The sequence below is a fragment of the Mus caroli genome, unplaced genomic scaffold (genome assembly GCF_978045245.1).
Source record: "Mus caroli unplaced genomic scaffold, Mus_caroli_1 scaffold_14, whole genome shotgun sequence".
Taxonomy (NCBI): Eukaryota; Metazoa; Chordata; class Mammalia; order Rodentia; family Muridae; genus Mus; species Mus caroli.
Genome location: NW_028227269.1, coordinates 68,808,635 through 68,835,332, shown reverse-complemented (window position 1 = coordinate 68,835,332; position 26,698 = coordinate 68,808,635). Strand labels below are relative to the sequence as shown.

Below are 26,698 nucleotides of genomic sequence, written 5' to 3'. Positions count from 1 at the left end.
GGGTGTGGGGAGGAGAAGAATTCATACCAGAAGGGAAATGTCCAAGTGGCCAAGTATCTCCTCTTATATGTAATACATAGGCATCTAACTTTAATGGCTGTTGTTGAGTTGGATTTTACTTTATTATTTTTACTTAGCTTTAAATTGCTTGTTTTTCAAAGTTATGCTTTTGTGTTGAATGTGGGTGGTTTATAGGAACACGTGTTTGTATGGCTGTGTGCATCTGTGCCCTTGTGTAAAGAAACCAGAGGAGACATAGGTGTTCTCCTGTGTCACTATCTGTCTTGAGACAGGCTCTCTCCCTGAATCAGAAGGCAGGCTAGTGAGGAGTGAGCTTCGCCTATCTGTCCTGTCTCGCCCTTCCACAGCTCTAAGATTACTGGCTTTGTGTCCAACCCTGGCTTTTTAAGGGAGTAACAGAGATTTGAACTTAGGACACCATGCTTAAACAGCAAATTCTCTTACACATAAAACCATTTCCCCAACCCTACAGATTCTATGCTAAGCAAGAAGCCAAAAGTTATGCAATTCTCAATGGTTTTCTAGGATCACAGAGGAATTTGAATTAACACCAGAGGACGTGATAGATTCTGCGACTTGTGTAATCTGTCGCAGGGCGTGATGAAGTCATATGTTCTCACAAACTATCTGTATATGGATATCTGAAGAAGATGCCACACTGTGGCTGAGGTAAGCAACTGTGAGGCACTCCTCCCTGGAGAAGCATAGATGATGGGGCTCTGAGCCCCTGTAGCTGGTGATGGGTGCTTGAGTGGAGACTAGGGATGCTTGAATAGGGGAATGCAGATGATCGGGAAGTATCACTTACAAGGGAAAGGGTTTTTATTCTAGCAATAATAGTGTCAATAAAAATGTCTGCTTTTGTTAGTAAAAATTGCTGGGTTAAGAAAATGTTCATGCAGCATTTGTTGGAAAACTCCATAGATAGCATTTGCCAGAATAGACACACTTTCAAGCAAAATGTGCCCTGTTCTGTTTAGTAAAGGTGGTGGGTTTTGCTACAATAGAGGGAACTTTAAACTAAGCTTATTCCTAGACTGTACTGTTAGGATAGAACTCTTGCTTATCCCCTGTATAAGTTGGGAACCCCAAATGCCTTCCTTCCCCAAATCCCTCCCACACAGAGGAAACTTCCCCGTCTGCTTGGAGAAAACTCCCAGCTAACATGCCATCCATCACTTCTTGTCTCTGAGTTTCCAGCAATCCACCCAAGAGTGCCCATCTAGGGGCTCAGTTTTTGGCCGTATATGGACAACATCCCAGATTCTTGCCTAAACTCTATAGAACTCCTTTGCTTTAACCTGGATTCATGACTTCACTGATCTCCACCTGTAAGATGGAGATCAAGAGCTGCCTCCTAATAAACTTGCCTTTATCTACTTTTAATCTGGTCTAATCTGGCCAGTATCTGTGTCACTGAAGATGCCTATCAAGTAATATCTTTGAAAAGTGTCATTTATTTTAATATTTAACAAAAAACTGAATATTTCAGACTCCAGGAAGGGGACCATGAACTCTCTGGAGTTTCTAGGCCAGAGTGAAAGCAGATAGACATAAACTCATGTAGGTGTGGTGCTGATGCTAAGGTCCTGTATCCCAGTTGGTTCTTGATCTGTCAGTAAAGAAGTCATGGACAGAAGGGATAGGCACGACTTCCGGGTCTCTAGAGGCAAGCAGAGAGAACAGAGGAGATGGGAGGAGACTTCACCAGGCTTCTATTGGAGAAAAGTTGACCAGCCACGTGAGATCTCCAAATGGAGTGGCCGCACAGGCTGCTCCTACAGGTGGTGGTCAGGGATGTTATCAGGGACTAGATATAACTGAGCAACTCAAGTTTAGGGCAGGTGGGAGGTGCAGAGATAAGAATATTGATAAGGGCATGCTTTTCCAGGCAGGAGATAGTAGTGCCCAGCAATTGTGTCAACGGCAAGTTCATATTGAACAACTCTGTGTGTCTGTCTTTTACCCATGGATTCAAGGAAGGCTGGATGGAGGCTGGTATCGTGGCCATAACAGGAGCTTAAGCAGCATAGCGAAAGTACACTCAACAAACTCACTCTCATAGGGAATCAGTGTTTCTCCATCAATTTCTAAAGACAGGAAGGGAAGATAGAATAACAGAATATTGCCTTGCAAAATTGATTTTGCTGGCCTTCTGGGTGACCCAAGCCTGTATCTCTTTAGCATTTATGTCATGTCTGGGAACCTCCATTCCTCTAAAGCTGCCTACTCATTGGGACTATGACAGCTAAATGAGATCTACATAACAAAGTATTAGTGGAAAGGGTGGTGCCATACAAGAGGATGGTTTTAAGCATCTGAAGCAGAAATTTTCTGCACGACAAATAAAATGAAAGTGCTATAACAAAGAACAGAAGAAACTATCCAGTCTTACCAATTCTCCTTTCCCAAGTGAGCATTTACTCTGTTTTATCCTGCTTACATGCCATTTAAAGTATCTCTAGCCTAACACTTAGTACAGGTGCATATGTAAGATGTTTGCAGGACTAAGTGCACCTCTAAGTCTTTCCTAGTCTCAGCAGGCAGGCAGGAGAATAACTGAGAAACTTTCTCCCTCCAGATCCCCAAGCAGATCTTCCTCTTCCTCCCCAAGATATGTCCTAAAACGAGAGACTGGTAGAAACTTTGGAGTTCTTAGAACTCAACATCCAGGAGTTGTTAGGGTCAAAGCCTGAACCCAGTTAGTCCTAAAATACCAAGGTTCAGCCATCCAGCCTTAATAGGCCAATTAAACACATGGATAATCATGAAGAATGGAGAAAGGATATTTATTTGTGGCCACACTTGGAAGAGAGGGCCAGTGCAGCAAACAGAAGACTGTTTGCTGTTTGCACACTGGCCTTGGTTCTTGTCTCTGAGTTGATTCACCCTGTTGCTGCTTCAGTGATATTAGAAGCAGCGTTTCTAGGTTTCCGTATTTGACTGAGGACCAATGGCTCTCTGGGAACCTTTCAGATTCTCAGCCCCAGATTGGGACTACTGAAGTGCCCAGCCTTGTGGCCTGAAGAACTACTGGGTTCTCAACTTCTTGGGTGTGAGGCAGTTTGTTACTATTTTAACATAAGCTGAATTTTTAAAATTAACATTTAAAATGTGTGTGTGTGTGTGTGTGTGTGTGTGTCCATCCTATCATTTCTTTTCCTCTGGAGAGCCCTGACTAAGACTGGTACCAATACCCCTTTTTTTCCTAACAAGTCTTAAGAATCTGAAACCAAATTATTGTGTTGGTCAAGTTTGCATCCCTTTGACAAATTCCTACAAGGATTCAAGTTCAAAGAGGAAGGGTTTATCAGCTTTGGAGGCTTCAGTCCATGGCTCCATTGTTTCTGAGCTGATGGTCAAGGCAGGGGGGGCATATAATACAGCCACACAGCTCATCTTATCGCAGACAAGAAGCAGAGGAAGGAGAGTAGGAAGGAGAGAGGGAGAGAGAGAAGGAGGAAGAGAGGAGGGGAGACTGAAGATAACCCATATCTAGAACACAGAACATACCCAGTGACCTTCTTCAAGGAGGCTACACCTCCTACATTCCCACCAGCTGCCACAGTCCATCCAGCCTTGAGTTGATGGATAAATCCATTGATGAGGTTAAGAGCCTTCATGATCCAATCACCACTGCACACTGCACTGGGGGCCAAGACTGACCACACGAGCTTTGAGGGCATTTCAGATCCAAACCATAACCCAGACGAGTATCTTCAGCTTACAGAAGGACAAACTGCATCTTAAGGTACTCAAGCAACTGAGAAAGTATTGCCCGCGCTTTTGTTCCCCTGGTAAGAACACGCTCAGGGCAACCGGAATCTTCTGCAGCACAAACTTTATTGCTTACCCCATCAGGAGCCAGTGGAGAAGAGAGCCAGAGAGAGAGCCAGAGAGAGAGCCAGAGAGAGATGGCGGAGCCCCCTCCCTTTTATGGAGGACTGTCCTCCGCCTCGGACATGTCACTCCCTGATTGGCTGCAGCCCATCAGCCAGAGTTGTCGTCACGGGAAAGGCAGAGCACATGGCGTGGAAAGCTACCCCGGCACATGCGCAGCTTGCTTGTTTACTACTTAGAACACAGGTGTCAGTGCTATCAGCGCCATCTTGTAATGGCGAGTGTGAAGGCGGCTCCTTACATCTCCCCCTTTTCTTTTATTTAAGAGCAATAGGCCACCCATTTTAATGAGAGTGGAGATAGAGGTCAAATCCCCAGTGTGCAGGTAAAGGAGCCGTACACAAAACCTCCTCCCAGGCTCATCACCCAAAGGGGTCTTGGTCCGCTCCCATGTCGTTTTTCCTGGGGGAAGGACACTTGGACACTCAACCTTCTTGAAAGATGACATGTCTCCCTAGAATAGGCTCATATATGCCACAGAGCCCTTCTACTGCAGTGCTTAGCCATGCAACTCTCTCGGGCTGCTGAAGCACACTCACTCTATCCCGTGCAATGAGACTAGCCTCGTGGGGTGCAAGAGCTGAGTGGCCAGCGACCTATTGCTTAAGCATAGATAACCATATATCAGGGGAAGCACCATGTTCTAGTGCTGCAAGCGCCTGGGAAATAACCACCATGTCTCCTCTAGTTTGGGCCTTAAGCTTACAGACCAATCAGAAAAGCAACACTAATCCACAGCAAAGAACAGCTCCAAATAATTCCACCCCCACCCATTCTTTAAAGAAGGAAAATGTTGAAAAGATAGTCCTTAGGTCAGGGACAGGTCCAAGTGCGTGGGGCAAGTCTCAATTTTCAAAGGGTCTGTTCAAATTTAGCCGTCCAATTCTGTATCTCCCAACGCTGCTCTCCCTTTGTTGTTATCGCACTGGACATCACCAAGACGAGGGACATCAGTATTCCCTTGGTCAGTCTGGATTTTTCGGGTGAGTCTTTCTGGTATCCAAAATGGGTTGTCTTCATTCTGTGGAAAAACACAAACAGCTCCCCTGGATCTTATCAAAATAGGATCCGGGCCTTTCCATTTGTTATTTAAAACATCTTTCCATTTAACCATCTCTTTGGGCCTATCTGGCTCTGAACAATGTCGTTCAGCCGCGGTATGGCCATGAGAATCAAGATTTAAAAAATTGAGTGTAAAAAGTGCTGTAGACACAGACACTCTTGGTACTCGGGGTAGAGCCTCCTCGACTCCCCCTTTCTGTTTTATTAGATAGGATTTGAGGGTGCGGTGCGCCCGCTCAATAATACCCTTTCCTTGGGGGTTGTATGGAAGTCCAGTCAGGTGGGTTACGTCCATCTGACGGCAGAACTGTTGGAATTTTTGAGATGTATAAGCTGGTCCATTATCAGTCTTAAGTAGTTTGGGTTTTCCCCAAGCACTCCATGCCTTAAGGCAATGTTGAATCACATGTGAGGCCTTTTCTCCGGTTAAAGGAGAGGCAAACATGATGCCAGAGCATGTGTCAATGGACACATGGAGATATTGAAGTTTTCCAAAGGAAGAAACATGTGTAACATCCATTTGCCAGACCTGTAGAGGTCGAATACCGCGTGGGTTAATTCCCACATGAGGAACTGGCAAGAACTCACAGCAGCTTTGACATTGAGTAACAATGTCACGGGCTTCTTTTCTCGTCAAGGAGAAACGGCGGCGTAATGTTTCAGCCGTCACATGAAAATTGTTATGAAAATTTCTTGCAGCCTCTACCGGGGATGTTAGGGCAGCAGCCACCACTTTAGTGGCTTTATCTGCCAAATCATTCCCCAGAGCCATGGGGCCAGGTAGGCCTGAATGGGCTCTAACATGAGTAATATAAACAGGAAATCTTCTAGATAACAAAACTAATTGTATCTGCTGAAAAATATTGGCAACTTTACTGGAAGGCTTAATCACTCCAGCCATTTCTAAAAAATTAAGGGGTTCTAAAAAGGTTTTTAAAACTTCTAAAACCACTAAACATTTTACCACTTGAGGTGAATTTTCATTATATTGTTTGGATACTACTTTACCACTAGCCACATAGGTACCTATGCCAGTTTTTGATCCATCAGTATATACCACAACCCCATTTTTAAGTGGGTTTCTTACTGTTATTTGTGGAAACACAACAGATTGATTTTGGGCAAACTGTAAAATTGGATGTTTTGGATAATGGTTATCTATTTGTCCTGAAAAGGAGGTAACTAAAACTGCCCAATCATTAGATGTGGCTGCCAAGGTTTGAACCTGTCAAAAGTCCAATCTCTCTGCTCTGGAGTCAAAGCAGCAGCGTTTGCTCGGGCCTGCGTTTGTGCAGCCTCTTGCCATAGAGCTCTCCATTCCGTATATTTGCCCATATTGGGGAGAGCGGCTTTTGCAATCATTTGCCAGTCGGCAGGAGTTAGTGCCATGCCGGCAAGCCTGTCTAACTGCACCAAAGTAAAATTAGCATTGGCTCCATATTTACGGACCAATTCAGCAAGCTCTTTCATCTGTATATACTCTACTGGAGCGTGGACACGCCCACCCTCGGCTCCTTCAAAGACCGGAAATGCCTGTTGTATCTTCCTTTGTGCCTCTCTTGGAATGAACGAGTCTGCGCACTGCTTCTCTGTGCAGGGCTGACACACTACGCAGGGCGGGGGCTCCACATAGGGCGGAGGTGCACTATTACCTTGAGGCCGACTGCCCTGAGGCCAAGCAGCAAGCTGGCCTTTGCCAGCCGCTTTTGGCTTTTTTCTTGACTTAAAAGCTCGAATTTCTCTCTCATAACGAGCTGCTCCCTCCTCTAAGTCTGTTTTCTCAGAAGGGCTAATTTCTTCATCTGATTCACAGCTACTAAGAACTGGCTCTTTAAACTCGTCTCTTTTCTCCTCTTTCCTTCTAATCTCTCCCCAGGTATTTTTCCCTGACATTAACTTTTCTTTTTTCCTTTGTTTTTTCTCCTCTTTCCTTCTAATCTCTCCCCAGGTATTCTTCCCTGACATTAACTTTTCCTCGGGTTCAAGACCCGTGGAAAGGCCTGTATACTTATTTCGCGCGCCATGCTTTCTCTTTTTTCTTGCTCTCTCTCCCCGCTTTACTTCTGATAGACTGTCTTGAATTTTGTCCAGAATTCTCCACCCTGCCTTAACCACTTGTTGACATGTGAAAAGAAATAAAAGGGCTTTTAACACTAGAGAAAGTTCAAGACCAGACATACCTTGTAAAGCTGTAACGAACGCGCCCTGTCCCCCAGCTGAAGAGTTCTGAATCTACGCCGGATCCTTCTCAACAGTCTGTTTCCGGGAACACTTCATTAACCACAGTTCCCCAGCTGATGAGTTCTGAATCCACACTGGATCCTTCTCAACAGTCTGTTTCCGGGAACACTTCATTAACCACAGTTCCCCAGCTGATGAGTTCTGAATCCACACTGGATCCTTCTCAACAGTCTGTTTCCGGGAACACTTCATTAACCGCTCCTTCTCCGTGATGTAGTAGCTCCCGGGTTTCGGCACCATTTATTGCCCGCGCTTTTGTTCCCCTGGTAAGAACACGCTCAGGGCAACCGGAATCTTCTGCAGCACAAACTTTATTGCTTACCCCATCAGGAGCCAGTGGAGAAGAGAGCCAGAGAGAGAGCCAGAGAGAGAGCCAGAGAGAGATGGCGGAGCCCCCTCCCTTTTATGGAGGACTGTCCTCCGCCTCGGACGTGTCACTCCCTGATTGGCTGCAGCCCATCAGCCAGAGTTGTCGTCACGGGACAGGCAGAGCACATGGCGTGGAAAGCTACCCCGGCACATGCGCAGCTTGCTTGTTTACTACTTAGAACACAGGTGTCAGTGCTATCAGTGCCATCTTGTAATGGCGAGTGTGAAGGCGGCTCCTTACAAGAAAGGGAAGAACTAAGACCACAGAAGCTTTGTGATCAAGAATAGTATAAAGCTATGGTCCGGTACCTATGAAGCCTTCTTAGCTTGGCTGCTTTCACTTAGCAACGTGTACTCAAGGCTCTTCCTGTGACTTGAATGTTCACATCTTTGTATGAGTGAGCACTATTTTGTCCGCTGAATGCATCACAGAATGGCTGTCCTCTTGCTTATCAGAGGGTAAGTACTGGAGATTATAAATAAACCAGCTGTAAATATGCAACCATCAGGCTGGAGAGATGGCTCAGCCGTTAAGAGCACTAACTGTTCTTCTAGAAATCATGGAGTTCAAATCCCAGCAACAACATGGTGGCTCAAAACCATCTGTAACAGGATCAGATGACTTTAAATAGATAGATAGATAGATAGATAGATAGATAGATAGATAGATAGCTCTATCACACACACACACACACACACACACACCAATCCAGTGTTTGTGTCCTCCAAATTTCATATGCTGAAATTGTAAATGCCAGAATTATGGCACTAGGAACGGGAGCCCCTACCTAGTGCCATAATTCTAGGGAGGCTCTGCCTTCATGAATGGGATCTGCAACCTTATAAAAGACCCCAAAGAATCTCTTAGACCTTTCTACCACAGAACACTGCTGTCATTTATGATACCAAAAATCAGCCCTCACTCAACCCTAAACATGTTGACACCCTGACACTAAACTTCTCTGCTTCCACAGTTGTGCAGAATAAATTATTGTTGTTTGTAATCTGCTCAGTTCATGGACTTTTAATTTAGCAACCCTATCAGACTACAAGAGTATGTTGGCATATGGTTTCAACACATTTAAGTAAACACCAAGAAGTAGAATTGCTGGATTGTGTACTAAAACTTTGTCTTACCTTGTAGAAAACTGCTGAATTCTGCAAAGTGCTGAGGTTTGCATTCCCGTCAGCAGTAACTGAGACTTCCTTTTGCTCCACATCCTCAGATGACTCCACATCTCCCTTTCAACATGCACCTGCTCTCTCCCCACTCACTCAATCCTCATCTGGATTAGGCTTTTCCAAGAAGCATGCCCTGAGAATCAAATTTAAGTGCAAGTATTTTATTTAGCAATACTCCAAAAGAGCACCATTAAGGAAATGAAGGAAGAAAAGTTTAAAAGGTATCAAGTCAAGGGTGAACTATCAAGCCACGCTGGACAGCTTGTTCATTCCACTGCAAAGCTTTGAGGCATCAGGCAGAAGACACTCACTCACTTAACAGCTGTCGTATGGGTTTCATTGCCGAGAAGAGACACCATGACCCAAGGAACGCCAATAAAGGAAAACATTCACTTGAAGCTAGTTTCAGAGGTCCAGGCCATTATCCTCATGGGGGAAGTATGGCAGTGTGCTGGAGAGCTAAGAGTTCTGCAGCTTTATCAGCAGGCAGCAGAAGGAGACTGTGTACCACACTGGGCATAGCTTAAACATATGTGAGACCTTAAAGCCTGCAGCCAGAGTGATTCACTTCCACGCCTACTCCAACAAGGCCATACCTCCTAATAGTGCTACTCCCTATGGGCCAAAAGCATGAGTCTATGGGGGCCATTTTTATTCAAACCATCACAGCAACCTTGTTTGGGCTATTCTCTCTCTCTCTCTCTCTCTCTCTCTCTCTCTCTCTCTCTCTCTCTCTCTCTCTGTGTGTGTGTGTGTGTGTGTGTGTGTGTGTGTGTGTGTGTATTGTGTGTGTGTATATTGTATGTGTGTGTATATTGTGTGTGTGTGTGTGTGTGTGTGTGTGTGTGTATTCATGGGTATACATGTGTTTGGGTAAACTTCTATACACACTTGGGGTGTCTTTCTTAATCACTCTCCACTTCAATTTTTGAGGTAGGGTCTCTCATTGAGCCTGGAGCTCATAGGTTGAGCTACGCTGATGGGCTCCCAGGATCTGCGTGTCTCTGCCCTCTGTTACATTGGAGAATGTGCTTGCCTTTTCTGGCAGTTCTGGGGACCCACACTCATGCCCTCATCCTTACATGGAAGACACTTTATAAACTGAGCTCTCTCCTTGGCCCCCTGTGCTATTTCTAAGAGTATTCTCTCCCTGAAGCCTCAGCTTGCCCAGTATGTGAACTGAGTCTGCTTCTCAGGCTAGAAAAAGTCTTCAAAGGGTCACAGAAGTTTTGTGATAGTCTTTATCATGGAAAAGTACATGCTAAGAAAAACCAGGCAGGGTACCAACAGCATCTGCCTCGATGGGATGTAAAGATGTAAACAGCTAAAATATGACTGATTGACCAACTTTACTTAGGACTTTTGGTTGTACAAAGAAGAAAGGCAAACAGGCTAATCAGGAGAGTAAAGTTTATTGTAGAGATACCAAGAGGCCCAGGAGTACATAATAGAGAAACCAAGTTAATGTTATGCCTAATAGGGGCTGGATCTACAAGCCCTAAGACACAGTGTGCCCACTTAGCTTTTTCAAGACCCACGCTCCTTGCTTTCTCCTATCTGTTCCCTCCAATCTTCTCCCTTTACTGCTGTATGAACCATGCTGAGCTGTGCAGTGACAGGAACATACAAGCTTCACCTGTCTGGTTATCTCAGGTTAGTTTCTAGGGAAACAATAATGGTTATTTGGAATGGCTTCTACCCACCCCTCCAGCTCCAGCCTGGGAGCTTCAAGTGATCATGGTTTATAACTTGGAGCATATGTATGAATAGGTTCTTACGGAGTTACACAACCATATGAAGATATGTGCAAGTATGGAGATTTTAAAGAGGGACATTGCCGAGTCTACCAAAACCTTTTGGTATCTTATGTAGATTCCTGTTATAGTTTGAATATGAAATACCCCACCCAAGCATGTGTATTAAAACTGAAGTCGGGAGGGGGGGAATAGTCAGTGATATTTTCTAAAGTTCTGGTCATTTCAGAAGTTTAACCTATCTGAGGAAATAAGCCACTGGTAGGTCCTTAAGGGTATCTTGTCCCAGGTCCCTTTCTGTCTCTCTTTTTGCTTCCTGTCAGCCATTATGTGAGTGTTCTTTTCTGTTACACATTTTTACCCACAGTGGACCGATGCCTCTGAAGCGGTAAGATGGGCAAAATAAACAATTCCTCCCTGTAAACTTTTGTCACATATTCTTGTCCCAGCAACACAGAAGTATAACAATTCCAATGCAAACGACTTGTCTCCATCAACAATATTTGGCGGGCACTCTCCTAATCCAATGTGTATAACATCTCTATTTTTCTCCGGACTCTATGCCAGTAACACTCAGCTCTCGTACTCCTGAAAGAGGAGAATTCAAATGGGAAACAGTCGATCCAAACCTCAACATTTTAATTAGAGCGGGCAAGGAAGCAAGCATACACGCCTTAGAAGAAGAAAAGGCCATGTGCTGTGCTGAGCGGTGATGACTCATGCTTGGCAGAGGAGGGGCTTCCAGTCTCTTCTCCTTGTGCCTCTCTCTGGGTAAGCACTTCCAGGAAAGGGGTATGCTTTTTTCTTAGAAGCTCACTTTACCCAGAATTCCGCCTGTTATAAGTAGATGTATAACATGCATACATATTAATCTGGGTTTAAGTATCCTATCACTGAACATTCTGAGCACAGTTCCCAAGTGGAGTAAGCCCCGAGGCTGGCTTGAGCTAATCCAGAAGTGGGCACTACCAGCTATTGTTCTAAGGATTCAGTTTGGGGTCCTGTCTTAGTTAGGGTTTTGTGAAGAGACCATAACCATGGCAACTCTTATACAGGAAGACATTTCACCAGGGCTGGCTTACAGGTTCAGAGGTTTAGTCCATGATGGTGGAAAGCAAGGCAGCACACAGGCAAACTGTGTTTGGTGCTGAAGAAGGAGCCTCCAAACCTCCTCTACACACACACACACACACACACACACACACACACACACATGCATCGAAAGACAAATGGCTCTAAACGAGAACATGGAGTGATATCAGAAAATACTTCCTTCCTTGTGTTTGTTCTTTAACTCAGAGAGAATACGGAATTAGTCATCAAGCAGTACAGTTGGAAAAATACAAACGCAATTGTATCTTTCATCAGAAAACATTCATCTTCCCTCTAAAAGTGGAAAAGCTGCCAGTGCACTTCTAATTTGCTCAACTCATTGCTAAAGAGCATCATTTGGGTGAATGGTAAGCTTCATGGGATCACATCCGGCATTTACAAAACTGACAACATCTGCAGTCATTACCAGGAATGAGGAAACTACAGGACCAACAACCCCACACTCCAGGGCTCAGTCAACCGCCAGCTGGGACAGAAAAATTAGTCTCCCTGTGGGCTGGCATTTCTACAAGGTCACCAATTGCATTCAGATTTTTTTTATTCCCCTTAAAAGATAACTTGGGGTGGTGGGCTTTAAAGCACACCTTGGACAAGTAGTACAACATGAGAGAACATCTTCAAAGGCCTAACAAAAACAGAAATTAATTTAAAAAATGGCAAACTCTCAGAGAAGCTAAGCAGGATAGCAAAAGATTAACATTTCAGGTTTGTTACACCAGAACCTCACAAAATATGGACTGAGTATTTACTTGGTGAATGAAGAAAAGGAGCTACAACCTTCCCGCTCTTGGGTTCCAACCCTAGCCTCACCGGTGCTGGATCGTGAGAGGTTCCTCTAGTTTTCTTAGCTTCAGTTCACTAATCTGACAAGTGGCGATAACTGTGCCCATGTGGTCATATTACAGGGACTGACTCAAGTCGTGATGCCAGGAAGAGGAGACTGCCCAACAAACGGCAGTCATCTGGAAAGCTCTCTAGGAGGGATCGATGTGCTAGTTCCTGACCAAATAGATCTAACAGTTAATTCACCTCAAGCTATTTCCTAATTGATCAACTGTTCTATAAATCTGTATCGGATTGAGGCTATTTGTATCTGACACCAAATCAGACCATTGGACATGCCCTCAAACTACCCACCCTTCCCTGTGAACCAAGCATAGCCTGTCTGCTAATCACCAGACCTCTTACATGGTATTCTGTGGTAGGCAAAGCCCAGACTCGGGAAGAATGGCAGCTCTTTTCTTTGCTAGCCAAGGATTCTCTGACTTGTGCAGGTGAATACAAAATACATGAAAGGATTTTAACATACAAGGGCATGGTTGACCCTTTCTTCTTAAGAATTAACTACTTAACATGAGCAAAATGTCTTTGGACTAATAGTCTATATATCCTGCACTAATATAGATGATACCCCAATCAAATCTTAAGAAACACTTTGCCTATAAACAGACTGCATATAGCATTAGTAGCTCTGGTCTCAACTAATTAAAATGTGGGTTAGGAATAAACCCTGTAGGATCTGTGACTAACATATTTTTAAATAACAATGTGAATTTTCCTCCCACACAACCAATGATCAACTACTGTAGTCATTGTGCTAAAAAATATATTTGCAAGATAATTCAATTTATTTGTACTATTTCTCCAAAATCAAGATTATAGAAAGTACTTCTTTTCTCTGGGGAAAAAAAAAGTGCTTTTAAATTATAAAGTAAGCTATGAATAATTGTTATCTTCTGGAAATTGAAAATTTGAAAGATCCCACGAACTTGAAAACCATTTTTTGTCACCTGCTTCATGAATCACTCAGAAAATTAACTATGTATGCTCCCAAGATAAATTACTTCCTTGGAATGTCACTGGATTCAAAGAGTCTCCCCATTGAGTAGCAGGCTGATATCTTTATTCAAAGATTCTATCATTGTCGTCATTTCAAGGATTATACAGGCAAAAGGCAGGACTTATCTCTAGCACCGTTTTGGGGAAAGAGAAATCGGTTAGAATATAAGGGCTATCGTTGGATCCCTCATTATCTCACAGAAGCAGAAATAACATCCCACCCCTCTTCTGGAATTTATGGTATGTGCTAAGGGCATGTGACATTGGATAATACTGTTTGGAATCAAACACTGGGAATCTTCAGTCCCATAGCGATTCGTTCACATAGCTAGTTACCAACCGATAAACACTCAGAAATACACAAACTCTGCCCGCCTCAACTCAACTAACGTTCCTGGGGCCTCTCGAAAACCCAGCCACATGCTGGGGATGGAGCTTCAGGAGGCTGGGGAGGGTGAGAGGTACCTTCACTCCAAGGCATAGGGCCTCCGCACATTTAAATAATGTAGCGATGGTGGCACAGCTTTTGGAGGAATGCTGAGCCTTTGCCTCGGGTAGGGAAAAAGCTACCAGGGACGCAGAAAGGGGACACTGCAGCCATGGCATACCACCATCTTCCCTAAACACCAGAGATGAGGGCGCTCCAGCTGCTTCTGAGGGTTGGAGAAAAGCCCAAAAGCCTCCAGGAAGGCTCGGGGGAGGTGCTGGCTCTACGCCAGCAGCGGAAGGGGAAGGGGTGGGTCGGCGTGCAGACCAAAGCTGGAAGGCAAGCGCCAAGCGCCGGCGACAGGCAGCAGCAGCCCACTCGCGACCGGGAGGGGTTCTCACGCCCCCTGCTCTGGGGTGACTGCACCCGAGCTCAGAAGGAAGCGTGGGGGGGGGGGGGGTAGGAAAGGATGAATCATCCCGTCCCACTTCTCGGCTTGCGCCAGCCCCCTCCTAAAATCCCGCGGCAGCCAGCAGGCGATGCCGCGCTCCAGCTCCGACTCACTGAGCCCTCAGCGACCTGCAGAGGAGAGGAGACGGACAAGGCGGGAGGCCAATGAGAAAGCAGCTCTCACGGCCGCCGTCCGATGAGCCTCGGCTCCCTGGCGGGGCGGGGCTAGCAGTGGGAAGGGGGCGGGCCCGGGCTGGCGCGCAGCGCGGAGGCTCGGCGGCTCACAGCGAGAGCGCGTCTTGGGGAGTCGGCGCCTAGGCGACCGGGGAAGGCGCCACCACCGCCGCCGCTGGCCAAGGTGCTGGCCACCACAGGCCCATCGGCTGCTTCTCCAGGTCAGGCCCCTTCCGCCGCAGCCGCTGCTGCCTCGCTTTCAGCCAGGTCCCCATGGAAGAGATGGAGGAAGAGTTAAAATGCCCAGTGTGTGGCTCCTTCTATCGGGAACCCATCATCTTGCCCTGCTCTCACAATTTATGTCAGGCGTGCGCCCGCAACATCCTGGTGCAGACCCCGGAGTCCGAGTCCCCCCAGAGCCGCCGGGCCTCGGGCTCTGGGGTTTCCGACTATGATTATCTGGATCTGGACAAGATGAGCCTGTACAGCGAGGCGGACAGCGGCTATGGATCCTATGGAGGTTTCGCCAGCGCCCCCACTACCCCGTGCCAGAAGTCACCCAACGGCGTCCGCGTTTTCCCCCCTGCTATGCCGCCACCGCCCACCCACCTGTCACCGGCTTTGGCCCCTGTGCCCCGCAATTCCTGCATCACCTGCCCCCAGTGCCACCGCAGCCTCATTCTGGATGACCGGGGGCTCCGCGGTTTCCCCAAGAACCGTGTCCTGGAAGGGGTCATCGACCGCTACCAACAGAGCAAAGCCGCGGCCCTCAAGTGCCAGCTCTGCGAGAAGGCGCCCAAGGAAGCCACGGTCATGTGTGAACAGTGCGATGTCTTCTACTGCGACCCTTGCCGTCTGCGCTGCCACCCGCCCCGGGGCCCCCTAGCCAAACACCGTCTGGTGCCCCCTGCCCAGGGCCGCGTCAGCCGGCGGCTGAGCCCGCGCAAGGTCTCCACCTGCACAGACCATGAGCTGGAGAACCACAGCATGTACTGCGTGCAATGCAAGATGCCCGTGTGCTACCAGTGCCTGGAGGAGGGCAAACACTCCAGCCACGAAGTCAAAGCTTTAGGGGCTATGTGGAAATTGCACAAGGTGAGTCCTATGTAACCCACCCCTGACTCCCCGAGCCCTAGGGTCCTCCAGATTTGCAGTACTCGGTCCCTCTTAGAGTGACAGCGCATCCCAGTGGGGGCGCAGTGCAAGTGCCTTCGGCGTCTGCCTTGCGATCTGGTGCATTGCAGGAGGCTCCAGGGACGTTTGAGGCGACGCAGGGAAGTTGAAGGTCTCTAGAGAATGGTTGCAGGAATGCCTTAGCACGGGTCTCCCTTCCCATGCCTGTGAACTGGGCCCAGGACGCCCCCTCTTTAGTCTGCAGCCTATCTATGGTCGCCACCACCATAGGGCAAAGCCTACTTGGTTTGGCGGAGGCTCGCGGGTGGCAGAGGCCTCCGGGCATGCGCCGCTACAGGGTGGGCTGAGGGCTTGGGAGACTAGGGCAGGTCGGGCCAGTGGGGTTGGGTAGACCTCAGGGGGCTGTCTCAGCGAAGGAGACAGAAGCCCTGATGCACAGCGGGGGCGGGGAGAGACTCCGTGGCTGGAATACTGATGAGTTGGCTCTGAGCTGGACCTGACTCTGCTGGAAGAGAAGCAGGTCCAGGTGCCCAGAACTCCTGTGGTCCTATTGCACACAGTCTAGGCCTTAACCCTCGAGGGTGGGGACCTAAGGCTGGAGCAGAAGGACCAGAGTTTTCTGAGTGGTCGCGTACTAAAACCATCCTTCTCTCCAAACCTTTATTCCACCAGGGTTCAAACCTTTTCCCTTTCAGTGGCTGCGTGTACAAACTTTGAGACACCTGTTAGCAGAATTATCTTTTGGGTCCCCTTTGATAGGGTCTCTCCCCGGGCTACCGAGAAAGAATGCTATTAACATGTTGTCTTGGGACTCCTCTACTCTGATGGCTTCGTGTGATTCTCAGACCATTCCATGAACATTCTAGCAAAGCCTACTTGACCTGTTCCTCTTGTCCTCTTCCGCTGATTGACCCCCGACTCTGCTTCTGTGTTTCTTGCTGTTCCTCAGCCAACACCCGGGGCCTTCCCTTGGCCTAAGCCTTTACATTTGTGTGTTCTTTCCTGAAATTCTCTTTCCCCAGTGCCTAGACAGGGCAACCCTCCCTTATCTCATTGACTTTGTTCAGACATGTTAAGCCCAGATGGAGACTGTAATGACCATTTGATGACCACCTGCTTCAGACAGTCCATTGTTCCCCGCTTTATTTTTCTCAGTAGTATTTATCACCACGATAACATGCACATGTTAATTATGCTGGCTTTGTACTTATCTATTGCTCCTTCCCCCCAACACATACAAAACAAGATAAGCTTTGTGAGGAAAGAGCTCTTTTTTTATTATTAGATATTTTCTTCATTTACATTTCAAATGCTATCCCGAAAGTCCCCTATACCCCCCCCTTGCCGCCCTGCTCCCCTACCCACCCACTCCTGCTTCCTGGCCCTGGCATTCCCCTGTACTAGGGCATATAATGTTCACAAGACCAAGGGCCTCTCCTCCCAATGTTGGCCGACTAGGCCATCTTCTACTACATATGCAGCTAGAGACACGAGCTCTAGGGGTACTGATTAGTTCATATTGTTGTTCCACCTATAGGGTTGCAGACCCCTTCAGCTCCTTGGGTTCTTTCTCTAGCTCCTTCATTGGGGACCCTGTGTTCCATCCAATAGATGACTGTGAGCATTCACTGAAAGAGCTCTTTTAATAACATATTTATGCTGCTTAGAAGGAAGCAGACCACTTTGCAGAGATGTGCTTTAAGTCAACTTTACTTTTCAAGTATACCATTTTGGGGGGTGCCGTGAGGGGGGGGGTTACCGAGCATTGTCAAAGGAGAAATTATCTTTACACCACAAAGTCATTTGCCCAAGAATAAGGTAGTGAAATGGCCTTGCAACCCTTAGCTGTGTCCCCACTTATTTCCCAGCGTTCTTTAGACTCTAGAGAAGCTAACTGTGAGAGGTGCCCACTCTGCAGTTAAGCTTGGAACAGAAATAATAACAGAATGGGCATGGGGGTGGGGGGGGCAGCAAATGCCAGCATCTTCAGCAATCACTGGGGACATTCTCAACTCATTCCCTGTCACTGTCTCCCAAGTGACAAGGGATTTATGGTCTGTGCTACCATGCCCAGCTCTCCAATTATACTTTTGAATTATAATTTTGAAAATTAAAAACAATAGTTCTCAGACATGATTTCTTCACAGTGTGATTCTTCATCCAAATTCGTGACTGTAGTCAGGACATAGTTGGTCTAGAGTGGAATTTCTCTACAGAGTATCGAAAATGAATAGCCCTGCCTGGACAAAGACCTTACTGCTACATGTTAATTGGAATGGTATGAAACACAACATGTGTGTTCATGAAGAAAAGCCCCAACTATGTCCACAAATACCAAAAGGAACCTTCAAATCTCTGCTAAGCTCCATGTACAGTTGAAATGTCAAGCTGTTTGTTAAGTCCAATAATGCAAATTGTGGGTAGACATTATGGTTGAAATTTTTATATCTGCTTAAAAATAATGAGAAATGGAATAAAATGGCTAGAAGACCATGTCTGGATTTTGGCACATTTTCTCCAGAAAAAATAAATCCATTTCAATTTGTCCAGTCAATATCAGAATGACTAAATGGCCTGGAAAAGTTGAATGGGGAATGATAGATTTTAATACTAATTTTTAGAAAAGCACTAAACATTATTCCTTAATTTATTTTTCCCTAACAAGCTAATACAGTATTGCTGCATTGCCCACAGCTAGACTCTGTCCTAGTACTTCTGTCTCTGAACATGCTCCCAGGCCAGAATTGCTATGATCTTCAAAACACAGAAGAGCAAAAGGCTCTACCTCCTTCCCTCGGAGTCTGGGCACTGAGTTATAAATGGTTTCATTCATATTCTGTGATAGTAACCATTTCTACTGCTGAAGAAAATCCTGTGAATAAATATCCGTTAGGCACAGGTCATTATCTTACACAGGCAAGGCAAAATAGTTTTCAAGTAGTTTTAATAGTGGTTAAAATTTATCATCAGATTACCAAGTTAATTTTTTAGATATTTATGACCTTCAAAATTCATAAATGATACATGAAATAATAATCCAAACCAAATATCTGGTAGCAGTCTTTATATTGTATCAGCATTTATGCTATCCCTTTTTTCCACGTCAGGCTGAAAGAAAACCTTGCAACACAAATGCGTTTTGCAGACATTTTGAAATAAGCTTTTGGAGCTACTAAATCACTTTTTATTGTGTTTGGTTTGGTTTGGTTTTTGAGATGAGGTTTCTCTGTGCAAGTGCCCTGGCTGTCTTGGACCTCGTTTTGTAGACCAGGCTGGCCCCAAACTTACAGAGATCTGCTTGCCTCTGCCTCCTGAGTGCTGGGATTAAAGGAACGCACCACCACTGCCAGCACCACTTTGTAATTTTTAGCAGTTCCCAAGAGTCACCATAGTCTTAAACTCTTGATGCTTTACCAATCACTGAATCAGTAAATGTTTCATAAGCTTTCTTCCCTGTTTGTGCTGCTGAATAATTTTTTTCTTTTTTACCCTAAACACGTGCTAATTCGTCTAGAGTGTCTTTCAAATGACTTTGCTTTTAAATTAATTAACTCTGGTGTTTTGGGATTGAGTTTTATGTAGCCGAGGCTGCCCTCTAACTAGCTATGGAGCCAAAGATGACTTTGAATTCCTGACCCTTCTACCCTAACCTCCACCCACCTTCCTGCCTTTTTAAAACTAATATTTACAATGTAATCATTTTCAAATAAGTCATCAGTTGATTATCCTTTTATCTCTAAACTATGCTGGAAAAATCTCTGCTTAGTTATAGCAGTTGTGTGTGAAATGTCTCAGATGACCCCTCTAAGATAACATTCCGTTAGTATTTGTTACAGTGTGTTACAGTGCGTGTTCTGGTGGTCACTGTACTTAGTAGCTTACATTTGTGCCTTTTTCTTTTCTATTAATTTAACTGCTGGAAGGAGATGTAGAACATTGTGTGTGTGATATCAACATCCTTACAGGTCTTAGGACACCGTTCCTGAGGAGAGAATTGTCCTCCTTGAATTGAGGCACAATAAAAACAAAGAACTTTGTAGCCCCTTCCATGACTTCTGACCCTTACCTGGTTACCTGCATTTGTTTTTTTTTTTCTACTTCTACTTCTGTCATGGATGTTTTGGGTTTGGTGGGAGGTAAGTGCATAAAATATATTCAAAACGGACAGTGCAAAGTTGAATCTGAGGTCCCACAGCTTCCATTTCAAGTGTTCATTCTACAGTAGAGCAGTTCCTTAAGTTATAATGACTTTGGGGGTCTGGTTAATTTTGGTGTGTTACATCATCATCATTATCATCATCATCGTCATCATGAGACAGGGTTACACTGTGTAGCTCTGACTGTCTTAGAACTCACTAAGTAGACCAAGCTGTCCTGGAACACACAGTGATACTCTCCCTCCCAGGTGCTGGGGTGAAAGGTATACACCACCATGTCAGACTCTTTTCAAAGTTTTTTTTTCTTTCTCTTGTGTGTGTGCGTGTGCGTGTGCGTGTGCATGTGTGTGTGTGGTATTTTTCTTTATTTGCAAGTTTGTGGCAATAAAGTTTAGGGAATTTTAAGAAAGAACTAGGCCACAGTGAAGGAGCTAGAGGGCAGGAGGTTCAGGCTCTCAAGCAAGTCTCACCTCTCTCTGTCACCCATAAGGATGCAAAGAACTTCAGTGATACTTTCAAAAATATTTTTTTTTAAAATAGGGCAAATATTTTCAAGTTATTAACTTCAGATTGTGTAAAGTAAGAGACAACTGTCCTATCGCCTGTTGTTTGGTGACTAGAAATAATGTACACACAGTTGTGTCTATCAGCACATTTCTCACCTACATAGGTGTCATTTGCGTGACACTGTGCAGGCTTTCGATTTATCTCTTCTCTGAAATACTAGAAGCAGTTCAGATTTTGGAGGAGGTGGGATTTTGAAATATTTGCATACACATAGTAAGGTATCTCAGGAGCAGATCCAAATTTAAACCTGAAAGTTGGTTTCATACACATTCTATTTAAATAGCCCTTGGGTCATTTTATACAGATATTCAAAGTACCAGCTTTATGATGGAGTTAGGGTTGGGGTTATGTCTGGGGTTAGGCAGGAATTGGCCATTTCTGGTGTCATGCACCAGTTTGGCTTTTGAGGCATTTACAGATTTTAGACTTACAAGTTAGAGATGCTCACCCTGCAACCTTGGCATCCAGGGAAGGAGAAGAACCATTCATGTGAAACTAAAATGTGAGAGAGCACAATAGTTACAAATAAGATCATTTTAAGATCAGCCTTTTCAGAGACTTCTAGTTGTAAAGAACAGGAGCCAGCTTAGGTGATGTAGGAAGATACCATGGAAAACACAGCAAAATCTGCCTTGTCGGGGGATGACCCTGGTATGCCAGGGTTCACTGTGCTGGCATCACATGCCAGGGTTCACTGTGTTGGCATCACATGCCAGGGTTCACTGTGCTGGTCAGCTTGGACCAAGCGATGCTGTGCTAACAATCTCCAAACCTCAGTGAGCGACTAATTGCTCACTCATGGGTGTTGTGGTCTTGTTTTTCTCTTTAGCTCTTCATGATGTTTTGCCTGCCACTTCCAAACTGAGAAATCCCCAGTTACAAATGTGTGTGATTCTAAAAACACTGGGCCATTTGCATTGAGGAGTCTAATTGTTTTTAATTCTAGATATTGTCTCTGAACACTCTACTTACAAGGGTGCATTCTGATGCTGTATACAAATACTAAGGCAATGTTGGTTTGGCAAAGGAAATAACGACCTTAAATCTACCTGTTTGTTCCTATTAGTTGATTTCTTTGGCTGTTTTTATTGTGAAGTTGTCAGCAAACAACTCCAAGGGAAACGTTATTTAAGAGAACTCTACATAGCCATGTGAGTGCCGCTTTCTTAAAGGACCATTTCCTGCACATACTGGATCAGCAATCAAAATTCTGCCAGTTATAAACATTGTTTTCAAATGCAAGAAACCTCTTATTATGCATAAAAATCCAGAATGTTTATTATTTTATTTGTGTATGTGCACATGTGCACACAAGTGTGTGTGTGTGTTACACACATGTATGTTAATGCCCCATGTAGGCCAGAATAGTGTGCTGGATCTCCTGGAGCTGGAGGCAGTTGTGGGCCATCAAATATAGAAGCTGGGAGTTGAACTCTAGATCTCTGCAGAAGCAGCACTTGCCCTTAACTCTTGAGCCACCTCTCCAACCCCACTGAGCAATACTCAAGGGCAGAATTTCTTAAACTATATTCCTAGTGACTTTCCATAGATAAATACGTTTGGAACTCTCCATTCTGAACACTCCTGACAGTTCCCATGGTACTTTGCCATGTCATAAATCCATATGTCGATCTTCTTTAGCCTGCACTTTCACTTTCTGTGGCTTCAATTATTGAAGTCAAGCAGGGTTCAAAAGTATTAAATGAAAATTTTCCAAAGTTTTAAGTTGTTTGCCATTCTGGGTGGCATGATGAACCCCTGTGCCATCCTGGTCTGTCCCACTCAGGGTGTGGTTCACCCCTTTCTCCAAAGTATCCACTGCACAGGCTCAGTTGGTGGTTCCGTCCATTGTCAGGTGCACTGATACAGGATGGCCGTGTTTGAGTTTAAGTAACCCTTATGTGGTAGCTCACATTGTATCACAGAGCCCACACTATCCACCTCAGTGCAGTTCGTCATCTAGGTATAGCATACATCAACACAAGAGTATAAATACAATACTTTTGAGAAGGAAACCCTAAACACTTAACTTTCATTATATATTGTTATAACGATCATCTTTTACAATTGTCATTGATCTCCTAATTTAGAAACTGTATTTTTACCATAGATGTATACGTGCATAAAAACACACTATATATACGGGGCTTGGCATGATATAGAGCTTGGGACATCTATAAGCAGTTGTGAGCCATCAAAGTTGAGAGCCTTAGTCTATATCTCTCAGAATAGTATAGGGAGAGAAGAGGAAATACCACGTGTCAACAACAAACCACCTACTTGTTGCTAGCCCAGCAATTTCAAACTTATTCAACTTTTGGAAACTTTTTTTTTTGAGGGGCTGAAATATTTAGGAAATCTTGTTAGGTCAGTGATCAGTCAAACACTTGATTAGGGTAATAGTAATTGTTTAAGCTTTTGTTCATTTGGTTGGTTTATTTTGTTTGTCTATACAGAATAGACTATTCAAAACCCCCTTCATACATCTTATGTTAATTCTTAAGTAAATGTTGAGTTACCTTTGTTATCCTTTAAATACCCAGAGTCAGAGATAAAGAACTACCTGACTTTGTAATGTTTATATGTAAGGATCTGGGTGCACCCTGCCTTCTTTACTACTGTAAATGCTATAATTCTTTAAAATGATCATAGGCATCAGAAGTCTCAGGCTGTTTAATGAAAACTAACACATCTTCTTTGACTGTCATTAGGCTTTATGTCCATAATGCCAAGTGTAAGGTTAACTGAGTTTCTTGCTGAACTATATTAGGTAGAAGTAGATTATTTCGAAAATGCTTTTGATTTGAGAAAAAGGCAGTATTAAAAAGGTAGAGGGCCGCAGAGACTCAGTGATTAAGAGCATCTACTGCTCCTCCAGAGAACCCAAGTTCAATTCTCAGCACTTAAACCCAGCAGCTCACAGTTGCCTGGCTCTAGGGCAGTGGTTCTCAACCTGTGGGCCTCAAACCCCACAGAGGTCGCAGATCAGATATCCTGCACATCAGATATCCTGCATATAAGATATCCTGCACATCAGATATCCTGCATATCAGATATCCTGCACATCAGATATCCTGCATATCAGATATCCTGCACATCAGATATCCTGCACATCAGATATCCTGCATATCAGATATCCTGCACATCAGATATCCTGCATATCAGATATTTACATTACTTGATTATATGATTCATAAAAGCATCACAATTACAGTTATGAAGCAACAACAAAATTTTATTTATCATCACAACCACAAACCATGAGGAACTATATTCAAGGATCACAACATTAGGAAGGACACGATCATGTGACACCTGCTTCTGGGAATGGAACCTGTAGCTTCTGTCATGCTTAGCCCATGTTCTACTATTAAGCTATGTCCTTAGCTTGTTTCATATTTTATTTTGAGACAAGAGTATCACTAAGTTGGCCTTGAATTGCACGCTTCACCACCCCTGCAAAGGTGCCTCTGCACCTTCAGTCTCTACAACTACGATGGCTTTAGCTGCTGAACTCTAAAAACAAACAGAAAGAAACATATAGGCAGAGAATTCTCTTTGTTTTGATATGATTGTTAAACGGAAAAGGTAAGAAAATTCTTCAGTGTTTTTGGTCTTGAAAAATTTCCCCCTTTCTTCTTAATGACTTTAGAAACTCTTCTACATCATGGTCTTGACTCCTGGGTGTTTGAAACACACCTAGTCATGTCCCTGTCCTTGGTTTTGCTGATCTGATCCCCCACATCTCCCAGCCCTGCCTTCAGTTCACCCTTCTCCCCAATATTCCCTGTTCATTGTTATAGAAACTAACATCCTCCATTAAGTAACTGTTATTTGAGTGTCTTGCACTGGAACCCAATAATTCTGTGCCATAAATTCCTTCTTCTGATTTTATCTTGGTCTCTACCCATATCTTGTATGTAGTGGATGGTAGATAAAGATTTACTTAATAAAGGAAAATATTGGTGAGAGGAAGATTAATTACTACCAATATAATCCCAGCAGTTTAAGTTTATAGATCAGCCTGCCCACGAACATCATCAAAATTTAAAACTTGTATTTAACACTTTCTGTCCAGAATACTTGCTATATGCAAGCCACTGTAGAAGCCACACACAACCATTTGGTATTTTGGTTTTCTTTTCTTTTCTTTTTTAACTTTCATAATCTACCTATCTTCATATGAAAATGAATTCAGGAATGTCATAAAGTCACACCAACTGAAAGTGGAAGAGCCAGAATCTCAACCTAGGTCATCTGATTCTATAGCCCTCGTACCAACTGCTATTTAGTCGTACCTTCTGATAAGCAGGAAATACCATGCCCTGTAAAACGCAATGCTGTGGTCTCCTAAATCCCTGTGCCTTAATGGGCAGCTGGGCAGCTTTATTTCTCAAGTATAAATAATGTTGAGGAGTTAAAAATCATTTTTCTCCTAAATTTCATTGTGACAAAATCCATTACATGAGGAAAATACACAGCAATGGGAAAGGAGAGACAGATTTGTTGAGCATCCTGTGAGCTAGATCATCTGAGGTGATAAACAGCCAAGATTAAGCCCTAAGGGGTCCAGCCTGCCTCCCCGCCAGAGCTGGGTGACAGACTGGACCTGTTAGCTCAGCCACAGTCTTCTTTTAATGAAACAACACATCTTAAAATTTACAAATGAAGATAACAGAATTAAAGGGATTTTAAAAATTAAAGGGGTCTATGTGTACTTTGTGTCTGCATCTAAAACACATGAATGCATTTTTGAAAACACGAATATGTGTTCAAACCCATACCCAGGGGTCTGATCTGTTTGCTGTCAATTTCTTCTTACATCCTTGTCTGTGGAGCTTAAACTTTTCCTCCAATGATCCCCTTTCACCCAAGAAAATTTTCACACTGTTGAATACACAGACACATAGCAGGTATGCCAATTAAACACTTATAATAAATTGTAAAGAAACATATTGAAAATAATCCTTTGGGGTGTGTATGTGTGTGTGTGTATAATTATACTATTTATTAGGGACAAAAGCAATTTGCATACTGATGAGATGGGTGTGGTTTTTTGCATAAGAAATTAAATCTTGGCTATGATACTGTTGGTCATAGAGTGTCTTTAGTAGCTTTCAGAGTTGATGAAGATTTTTATAATTGTCAATGTTGAAAACACATAAATAAGCAAAACGATGGCAGGAATGTGTTCAGGGACATTTCAGAACGTCCTGAAAATTCTGTCCTGCTCCAAGCCTTTCCTTTTTAACAAAACAAATTTTAATGAAACTCAAATGTCAACTTTTGATACTAGACACTTTAACTTAAGGTTGTACTAATTTGATACTTACATGCTCTTGAATGTAATGGGAAAATATTTTCCAAGTCTCCCCCCCTCCCCAGAGATTAAACTATTATACTCCTAGAAGATCAGAAAACTTTATAGGTACACGACAAATACTGCAATATACAACTTATGGGAGCCTCAAATCTGAGGTGTAGTCTCAGTGCCAAACTCGAATATCCTGTATTCAGACCGAGCTGCAGGGAAGCCACGCATTACAAACACTTCAGATGTGTTATGGGCATCTAATGATCCTGTGTTCAGAGCTTTTTAGGGCTCCCCAACTTTCCAAAACCACCCCATTCAGTGTCACATGAAGCTGCGTCCCCCAGGTGGAGAAGCCATGGGTAGTCCCACTCATGAACAGTCATGGTTTAGGAACTGATTGAAGCTCTGCCAAGTACAACTGTGATTCACAAGTCTTTCTGCCATGGTTTGAGGCCATCTTCCAAAGCCCACATGTCAAGTTTATTCCTCACTTGCAGCACAGTTGCGAGCTGGGAGCTTTAGGGCATAGTCAGGTCAGAGGGCTCTGCTTCCAGAAGGGATGGATGTCATTGTGAAGGGATGGATGGCTGGACCACTTCCTGAGAATGTGGACTCCTGCTGAGAGGAGGAGTGGCTCCCCTCTCATGACAAACATTCTCCTGTGAGACAGCAGGTGGCCCTCAACAGATGGAGTATTTGCCAAAACTGTAAGCCAAATAAATTTCTGTTCATTCTGAACTACCCTGCCTGTGGTATTTTATACAGTGGCACAAATAGATAAGGACACTTGCATAAAATCGAAGCTGCATGTCTCTGCCACCAGCTGCCGCCAAAGAAACCTCTCCTTAAGGACTTCGCTTTGGAAAGTGTTGCTCCGACATTGTTCTCTGGGGTGGAAACATCCTCTGTGGGCATCGATTCAGGGTGCATAGATGGTTAATTCTCATCTGCCGCTGATGCGTTAATGGGACGCTCATTCTCTACTCTGCCACAG

General features: G+C 44.4%; 1 protein-coding gene across 13 annotated transcripts in view; it reads left to right on the top strand.

Annotated features, from left to right (window-relative positions):
• Nucleotides 1-14,597: 14,597 nt before the first annotated feature.
• The window catches only part of Trim9 (tripartite motif containing 9), a 103,053-nt gene continuing 90,952 nt past the window's right edge, over nucleotides 14,598-26,698 (top strand). For 7 of the 13 annotated variants that reach the window (XM_085830422.1, XM_021178921.2, XM_029484818.2 and 4 more), the window contains exon 1: nucleotides 14,599-15,627. In XM_085830422.1, coding sequence (XP_085686548.1) covers nucleotides 14,806-15,627 — 822 coding nt within the window. In that variant the 5' untranslated portion in view covers nucleotides 14,599-14,805. Of the gene's footprint in view, nucleotides 15,628-26,698 lie in introns of all 13 variants that reach the window. The other 6 variants (XM_085830419.1, XM_021178920.2, XM_021178919.2 and 3 more) reach the window with 2 other exon arrangements.